General features: G+C 50.8%; 1 protein-coding gene across 1 annotated transcript; it reads right to left on the bottom strand.

The window, feature by feature from the left end:
* Nucleotides 1–6115: 6115 nt before the first annotated feature.
* Nucleotides 6116–8777, bottom strand: LOC142053057 (tubulin beta-2 chain). The gene is made up of 4 exons (XM_075084141.1): nucleotides 8616–8777; nucleotides 8021–8129; nucleotides 7611–7721; nucleotides 6116–7410 (listed from the first exon to the last, which is right to left on the bottom strand). The coding sequence occupies exons 1-4, from the start codon at nucleotides 8670–8672 to the stop codon at nucleotides 6350–6352; spliced, it is 1338 nt and encodes a 445-aa protein (XP_074940242.1). The 5' UTR covers nucleotides 8673–8777; the 3' UTR covers nucleotides 6116–6349.
* Between the last annotated feature and the right edge of the window lie 705 nt (nucleotides 8778–9482).

Here is a 9482-nt window from a genome sequence, read left to right as displayed (position 1 = left end):
CTTGAGATGTCTGCTAAGAGATGCAGTAGCTTGCAGTGGCATTCAATGTACACTGCTTAAAATAGCCTAGGTTCCCCATGGGAGAGTTCAGGGTGCTGTCACATTAGGTGCCGAATTGACCAAACATCTTGCTCTGCTCTCTCCTGCTTCCCGCTGCCTGTCTTTTCCTCCTCCTTTGCACCATTTCTCCCTCTGGCACACTCCCTAATCCAAGGAAAAACTTATTCCCCACCCCAGTTTACCGTCCCTAACTGTGGAGTTTAGGGAGCTGAACTGACTGGTAGAGGGGTCAGACGTGCCCTGGAGCTGCCTAAAGGAAATAACACAAAGGAAACACCTGAAGCAGGGTGAGGGGAGTAGCACCAACCTTTTCAGCAGCTGGAGGATATTGAATCAGGCCAGCCCAGCCCATGAAGCTACCCACTTCTGCAAGCGGCAGTTTTCTCAATGCCCTGGAAATATTTAACCCAAGCTTGCTCTTTCTCTCTGCCTGCTAGGGTGGTGCTGGAATCATAGGTGGAATTTGCAAAAACCAGCCATACAGTTAATTTATTAATTATAAGACCAGCATTATGCTGGATGCAGAGAAGCAGACTGTAAGAAGTCAATGCTTGAATTTCATCTGATGTTTGTAAAGCTTGCTGTGACACCATTTGAATTCTGCTTCAAAATCCTGTTTAATTATTCACTACAAAGGCAGGCAGTATCTTTCTATTACATTCATGGAAAACGTGGAAACATTTTTCAGTGCAAAACAACAGAGAACTGTTCACTGAACAAGCTGTACAACCTCTGCCAGGGTAGCCATTTCATCATCTGGAGGAAGTGTTTTCACATTCTGCTAAAGCTGGATTATTATTAATGTTTCTGTTTGCTTTGATAGGGGCATTCTTAACAAAAAAAACAAAAGGAAAGAAAATATGCCTTAAATTTACCAAAGAAGCCAAGTGAGAAAAATAATTTTATTATAAAAGATGACATTTGGATAAATTGAGACCAGTTAGAAAATCTCTACCATACAAGAATCAAACGTTAATAAACAAGAATTTAACAAAGCTAACTTGATTTCCTCCCTTACAAGTGAAATTCTGCCCATAAGGGAAAAATGGCTTTGAGTGGGGAAGAGGGAATGACCTACTCTTCAATTATTTCTTTTTTGCTTAGATACTGTAAATAGATAGCCTTCTTACACACACATTTCAAAAAGACACAATTTTTCTTGCTGGCAGATTCACAAATAAAATACTTGAAATAGGATTGAAGCAAGGAGCAAGGAAACAAATCGCTCCTTGTTAAACTGCTCAGGGAGAGGAAAGAGTTGTCACCTGCACTGTGCCCTTGCTGGCAGAATGGCTGGGGGGCAGGGCAGGCTTTCACAGCTTCCCCCCAATACCCTCCCTGTGCCTTGAATCCAAATGCTCAGAGGGCTCCAGCTGGACAAGTGTCCAGTAGAGTCAGGGCCAAGAACTGTCTTTTTCCAAAATGCACCGTGTCCTCAGGAACTTTCCTGTGACAAAATGCTTCCATTTTGGATGTTCATGTAGGCAAGCTGAAGATAACCATCTAAAATGGAAGGATCTGTGATCCCATAGGCTGCTCTTACCAATCTTAATAAATAACAAACAGACCAGGACAGGTGATTGCTGGAGTATCAAAAGGCAGGTGCTTAGCATGAATGAATTTTAGACTGGAAGGGGGAAAATTCTCAAAAATCTTTTTCAGTCACATACAAGATTAGCACCTAATACTTCTTTATAAAGGTTTATTCTCAGCTGAAGAAAGGGGGAAAAATAACCTTACTTGGATTACCTCAGACACACATAACACATCAAAATAGTCACAAGCTTTGTCCTGTGGAAAAGTAGAAGCAGCTGAAAAATAGACGGGAAGATTGAGAAGGGGATTATTTGTAATTGAGAAAACAGTGCCTCCCCTACAATGAGCAGGTTCAGGGGAACAGCACTGCCTATAGCTCCTAGGCAGGCTACCACATCTGAATGGTCCCTAAAAGCATCTGTTCGTTATGCTTTAATGTGGAATGGAAAAGTAGAATGACATCCCTTGGAAGAAAGAGTACGTACCAAATATAGGGGGTAGTCACATGATTTCTCCAGAGAGGATTTTATCTCCTCATAGCTTTCTTTAGCAGACAAAAATATTAGGCTTCATTGGACAGAAAGCAATAATTGAGGCATCTCCTACTGCAAAGCAACACTTAATATAATTTAACAGCGCTTAAAAAGATGTAGTAAGACAATGAGGTGTGGGGGTTTGGGTGTTGTGGGTTTTGGTTGGTTTTGTTTTCAGGAAAGTGATTTCAATGGAACACCATGAAATTTACCCTACTCCAAGCCAGTACCAGGGTTCATCCTGACCTTACACGTAAGTTACAGGGAGGGGCAAAAGATGAAGGAAGCAAGGGGAGAACGCTTTCTGGTGTGGAGAGTACTGCTAGATGCCCCAACTCTTTGTGGTGAGGTAAGAAAACTTGTCCCTCTTGCACCACTCTGCCACAGTCCCTCCAGGCACCAGAGCTGTATTTTGCAGGAGTGCATTGCAACACTGTCCCATAAGGACTGTGCCAGTCCATCATGGTTCCTTTAAGTACATAGCATTTGCACAGATACCTGGAAGGACCTACTAGCACTGTACTCTTTTGAAGTAAGCAGCATATGATAATATCACCCATGAGCATATTTCCCTGCAGAGATCATCAGGGTTTTACTCCATTTTTGCAGAGAATTGGCTGGAGAAGAAGACCAAAGATCTGTATTCCCTTCCTTCTTCAGGTTATAAATCCTATTGCTACTTGGGTTTACTGTGTTATTCACCTCATACCTTCTGGAAGGATACACCTGTCAACAGGATGGGCTTCAGGTTTGATTCTTATCACACCACTGAGCCCACTGTATGTTTAATGCAACCAAATTCCTGACATATATGGGCACCTCACATATGTTGGGAAGAATTGTTCGTGCTTCCCACTTGACAGATTGGAAAACAGATGTAGGCCTATGTTCTCAGCAGACTTAAATGCTTTGAAGAACCAGACCACATATTGGACTATCCTTCCACAACACTGCTGTTACAATGGCTTAGACTGAGGTCCTAGAACTAAACAGGGAATGGAAATTAGGAGAGATGGCATCTCAGTGCCACCACACCTCATTCCATTTCCATTTAAAGTAAACCTACATAGTACCTAGCTGCTTTTACAGCCTTATTTAGCTTTACCATCTTGCATCTACCAGTGGACAAAAGTTGTTTGCCTTGGTCAAGACATTCTGCTAATGTCTTAAAAAATGCCACACATTAAACAAAGGGAACAAAAAAAACCCAACATTGTTCCCTACCCCAACATCATCAGCTCTAACTGTCAACAGAGGAGAATGCTTCCTTGCAGGCCACCATTGATATGTCAAAACAAAAATGTATTGCTTGATATTATTAACTTCTATCTCAACACAAGTGAGTCATTGTAAGTGGCTTAAGCTGCATGCCACTAAGACCATACCATCTATCCTCATTTCTTCCAGACAGGATGCTTCATGCAAGACTTTTAGCCTTAGAGGTGTTGTTCACCACATGGACAAATACAAATCAACACCCAATAAAGGTGAAGGTAGTAAGATTACCTAATCTGAATTCCTTTCAGTGGTTCTGCTTTCTCTGTGAAACAGAAAAAGTGCGACCATGAGCACTTGCAGAGACATCTGTTTGTTGTTTGGCATACAGCAGCCAGCCTCCAGTTTTTACAGTGCATGGTCTCCTGGGTGATAGATACAGGTAAAGCTCAAAGATCCAACAGGAAAAAAAAAAAAATGGTACTGTAGCCCCCAGGCCCAGTAAAAGGCTCATCCTTCCTTATGGTTAACTTACTGTTCCTACCAAGGAGTTTTGAACCTCCCCTCTAAATCTTCCAGTATCTCCCTTTCCTGTATTTTCAGCTCCTACTGAAATGATGGTTTGATTTTTTTTTAAATAATTATGACTGGCAAATAAGCTGTGTAGGATTCAGGAAAGAACATGTTTCTGTCTAGAGTATCGCTATTTATGGTTTCTCTTTCTCTAGAGAAAAAGAAACAGGATACAAACAGCAGCAAGCCATGTAGGATGGTGTCCCACTTTCTAGTAAGGAAGCTGTTCCAAAATGTGTTACTTGGGTAGCTAGAGACAGTGTAATTACACTAAGAATTAGAAGCTAGACATGCTGAACACGAGTGAAACCTGCTACACCCCCACAGCAGAAAGGAAGGTCTTTACTATCAAAGAGCAGGTTCTCATGTTTTAGTTAAACTTTGTTTAAATTCTTTTGCTGGCTCCCCTTCTCAGCTTTACAAACAAAGCTATATGATAAATGGTTTCAAGTGCAACCCAGCCAGGTAATTTCAAGGGAAGGTTACTCTGACAACCGGATAAGCTGTTATTTTCCCAAAGGGCCTGGGGCAGCATGTAGTAACTCAGTTACTAAAACAACCTCAATTTGTTTAATGCTTAATCCTAGAACTGCACAAGTGCTAAGGAACACAAGTACTATCGTGCGTATATACAGTTGTGTTTGTATACTGACAGTTCAGGCAGTTTAAGTGCTTCTCATCCCTCTTTACAGGGTGTACACCAGCAATGAAGCCTACAGATGAGAGAAAAGCTTTAGCAAGTGTCTGTTGTCCTGCACACCATCGTAGGTCTCACTGTAAGATAACAGGCTCATCAGCAAAGGAACAGGGTGCACTCAGAGCAGTCTGCAGGCAGTGGTCAATTAAGAGAGCCAAAATGGGCAAGATGTTAGCATGCACAGTAGCTCCCTTTTAAGTCTTTATTCCAGTAATGCCTTACAACCATTTCCTTAAAGGATTACAAGAGAGGTTGCACACACCAGCTCTTTCAGAACAGTAAGGACCACAGTAATTGTAACATGGTAGCAGTTCTCAAAACATTTTTTGTTTGTTTGTTTGTTTTTTTTTAGTGCAGGAGCACTTCCTAAGAGGCATTTAGGTGAACTAAGGACTAAGCATACATATTGGGTAGCTGCTACACTCCACAGGGGATTTTACTCTTGTTATGCAGGAGTATGAAGTCTCATAGGCCTTATTACTACTGACAACTGCATGGTAGGCACGCTGAGGATTCTTGCATCCTTTAAGCATATAGCAATACAAGGCCCCCCACACACACTCTAAGGAAGCCACACTTACCTCTGCAAAGATGCACAACAGGGTGCTGCTGCACTGCTCTCACCTGCCTGGGTAGAGGTCCATTTCCTGCTGCAGGGACCATGAGCATCAAACAACAGCCCTGTAAATGCATAATTTCGCTGTGGGAGACAGCTATTGTCAGGGTATCTACCACACTACTCCAAGATTGTACATATGCTCTGGGTAGCCTTTTGGGCCGTGTTATCTAGAAGTCTGCCCATCACTCTTACCTCCTATAGGGAATTGATAGCCCTGAAGAGCCATTCCCTTTACAGTTAAGGGCAGCTTAATGACTATTATTAGGAAACATTAAAGAATTTTATGCCTGAAGAGCAAGTTCAGGTTCTTACTCAAGTTCAAGTTGTCTGACGGTACAGACCCATGCTTCTCTCAATGGACTTTTCCTATGTAGAGACAGGAGAGATCAGGACCAAGTCAAATCACAGACGGCGACCCATATGCATACACTATAGGCCCTGGAACAAGTAAAGTAAGACCTGCTGAATAGCAATGGGGAAGCCTGCAGCTATCCTGTGAAATCAGTTTTGACAGCTTGTAATGTAGAATTCAATACCTTCTTGCTGACCTCACCACCATGTATGTCCATAAATAGGAGTTGCAGGATTCTTAAGTGCAGTGTCTTATTTCTATTAGTTAAGGCAGCTTTCTCCCCAACAATAGGTTAAGCTGCTACACACAAGAGTGTCTAACAGTGAACCACCAGTTTCCATAAATTAGCTACCATTTTAAGCTGAGCAACTGCAAAGTTCACTCAAGCTGCCAGATTCATGGCCTCAGATATCTTGTTTTATTGATTTTAACTTTCATTGATGTTAAGAATTAAACTGAGAAGTAAAGCTACAGAAAATTACACAAGAGTTATTTTCTTGATCTAGACAGAAATAAGTCAGAGGAGACAGTTTAGGACACAAAAAGCCTTTATGTTTGAGAAGTTAACCATTTCAACAGAAGACTTTGAAGTATTTTTGCAACTACTGTTACATTGGACAGTCAAGGATACAAAACTGCTGACAGAAGCAACAGTGGAGAGCACCAAATTAAAAAAATGCATGCTTCAGCACAACTGCACAGATTCCTCCGCTCAATGAACACTTGCCTGCTCAGACTATACTTAACTCCTACCCATTTCAACTTTATGCCTCATCCTCCTCTCCTTCCTCTTCAAATTCCCCCTGCTCATCAGCAGTGGCATCCTGGTATTGCTGGTATTCAGAGACCAGGTCATTCATGTTGCTCTCAGCCTCCGTGAACTCCATTTCATCCATGCCCTCGCCGGTGTACCAGTGCAAGAACGCCTTGCGCCGGAACATGGCCGTGAACTGCTCTGAGATCCTCTTGAAGAGCTCCTGAATAGCTGTGCTGTTGCCAATGAAGGTGGCGGACATCTTGAGGCCGCGCGGGGGGATGTCGCAGACGGCCGTCTTCACGTTGTTGGGAATCCACTCCACAAAGTAGCTGCTGTTCTTGTTCTGCACGTTGAGCATCTGCTCGTCCACCTCCTTCATGGACATGCGGCCCCGGAAGATGGCGGCCACCGTCAGGTAGCGACCGTGGCGGGGGTCGCAGGCGGCCATCATGTTCTTGGAGTCAAACATCTGCTGCGTCAGCTCGGGCACCGTCAGGGCTCGGTACTGCTGGCTGCCGCGGCTGGTGAGAGGGGCGAAGCCCGGCATGAAGAAGTGCAGCCGGGGGAAAGGCACCATGTTGACCGCCAGCTTGCGCAGGTCGGCGTTCAGCTGGCCGGGGAAGCGAAGGCAGGTGGTCACGCCGCTCATGGTGGCCGACACCAGGTGGTTGAGGTCTCCGTACGTGGGAGTGGTCAGCTTCAGGGTGCGGAAGCAAATGTCATACAGGGCCTCGTTGTCAATGCAGTAGGTCTCGTCCGTGTTCTCCACCAGCTGGTGCACAGAGAGGGTGGCGTTGTAGGGCTCCACCACCGTGTCCGACACCTTGGGGGAGGGCATGACGCTGAAGGTGTTCATGATGCGGTCGGGGTACTCCTCCCGGATCTTGCTGATGAGCAGGGTGCCCATCCCAGAGCCCGTGCCGCCGCCCAACGAATGGGTCAACTGGAAGCCCTGGAGGCAGTCACAGCTCTCCGACTCCTTCCTCACCACATCCAGGACCGAGTCTACCAGCTCCGCACCTTCCGTGTAGTGCCCCTTGGCCCAGTTGTTGCCAGCCCCGCTCTGACCTACAGGGCAGACCAGAAGTAAGGTGCCACGTTACTGCCCCGGGGAGGAATGGAGATGATCCCGCTTCTCCTGCCCCACAGGCTTCACCCCTCACTTCCATCCCCACTGCCCTGTTGGGATGTCCAGTGACCCAGTGACCCCGGGTCACTCACTCTGAGCCTTTCCTGCTCCGGGACGCCTCCAGCCCACGCTCACTCACCAAAGACAAAGTTGTCAGGCCGGAAGATCTGGCCAAAGGGGCCGGAGCGCACAGAGTCCATCGTGCCGGGCTCCAGGTCCACCAGGATGGCGCGGGGGACATACTTGTTACCTGCGGGAGGAACCAGCACCAGCGTTACAGCCCGGCAGCCAGTGCCGCAGGAGCCCTGCTGCACTCCCTTCCACCTCCCCGCTTTTCACTGCCCAGTATGCAGAGGATGAGGGAATTCGGAGTGAGGTAGGTGGAGATGGGAATACAAAGCAGCTGTTACAGCTGTGCCAGGATGACACCTGCTGCAAGGAGGGCTGGGGCACCGCCCCCACAGCGGTATGCTCCGGGGACATCCTGCCCGCCCCCCCCCCCCCCCCGGGCAGCACCGGGCAGGGAAGCTCGTTACAGAGGTGCGTTACCGGTGGCTTCATTGTAGTAGACATTGATCCTCTCCAGCTGCAGGTCGCTGTCTCCGTGGTAGCTGCCAGTGGGGTCGATGCCGTGCTCATCACTGATAACCTCCCAGAACTGCGGGGACCGGGGTGGGGGATACGAAAGGGGGGTCGGTCAGCGCCGCCACGCCCCGCCCGCGCCCCCTGGCCAAAGCCCTGCGACGTGGCGCGCAAGGATTCGCCGCGCGTGGGGGCGGCCCCCGCCAGACACGGCCGCCACCGCGCCCCTCACCACCACCCCCACCGCCGTGAGGGGTGTGGCACCGGCTCGGCGCCCCTTCCCTCCCGCCGCCCGGGACCCCTGCAGCCCGCGGGGAGCGAGTGGACGGCAAGTCTGCCCACCCCCCCACGGCGCACCCCGCCCACGCCAGAGAAGCCCCCCACGTTCCCCCGCCGGCAGCCGCCCCGCACCGACTCTCCCGCGGCGGGGCGAACCTGGTGGTGCTCCCCGGCGGGAAAGCGGACCCTGCCAGCAGTGGGAGCCGCGGGACACCCGCAGCCCGGTGCTCTGAGCGGGCACCGCCCCTGAGTCGCAGGCAGAGGGCCAGGGCGCCCCCCGTACCTTGGCGCCGATCTGGTTGCCGCACTGCCCGGCCTGGATGTGCACGATCTCACGCATGGTGCCGATCTCCGCCGCTGCCCCGCCGCCCCGCCGCCGCCGCCGCCGCCGCCGCCGCCGCTGCTGCTGCCGCCGCCGCCTCCCGCTCCCGCTCCCGCACTCGCCGCTGCGGCGGCCGCGCCCGGAGCCGCCCCTTAAATCGGGCGCCGCGCCCCGCCCTGCCGGTGACGTCATGCGGGAACGGCGCGGAGCCAATGGGCGGGCGGGGGCGGGGCGGGGCTGCGGCATTGTCTCCCGCAGCGGGGGGCGGGGCGGGGCTCGGGGGCGGGGCTCGCCGGGAGCGGCCGCCGCGCACCGGTGCCGCCGCCGCCGCCCCGTTTCGCCGCTGACAGCGGGGACAAAGGCGCGGAGCGCGGCGATGGGGCGGCTGCCCTGGGCCAGTGAATCGGGTCCCGGGGGCCCTTCTTCCGGCCGGGGATCCGCCCCGGGGCTTTGTTGCCCCCCCCTCCCCCGTGTGCAAACCGTCCCCGCCGCCGCGATGCTGGCGGCCGCCGTCCCCCCGCCCTCCCGCCGCCGCCGCAGCCTTTTGTTCCCCGAGACGAGCAGCTTTCTCTGCCGCAGCAGCGGGCGTTGCCGCGGCGGGGGAAAGGGGAGGGGGGCGAGCCCGGCAGCTGCTACCGCCCCCACTCCCCCCCCATCCCCCCGCCGGTGCCTCCGTTCACACGGCGCCGGGGGGAGACCCCGCACCCCCCGGCAGCACCAAGCGCCGGTGTTCACCGCCGCCCTGCCACCCCACGCCCGCTGTCAGAAGACCCGCGCCCTGTCGCAGTTCATCCACCCCCGGCAGGACGCGGGTGGGTTCTCACCCCC

Source organism: Phalacrocorax aristotelis, chromosome 2 (assembly GCF_949628215.1).
Source record: "Phalacrocorax aristotelis chromosome 2, bGulAri2.1, whole genome shotgun sequence".
NCBI classification, from domain to species: Eukaryota; Metazoa; Chordata; class Aves; order Suliformes; family Phalacrocoracidae; genus Phalacrocorax; species Phalacrocorax aristotelis.
This window is presented reverse-complemented; position numbering and strand designations above follow the sequence as displayed.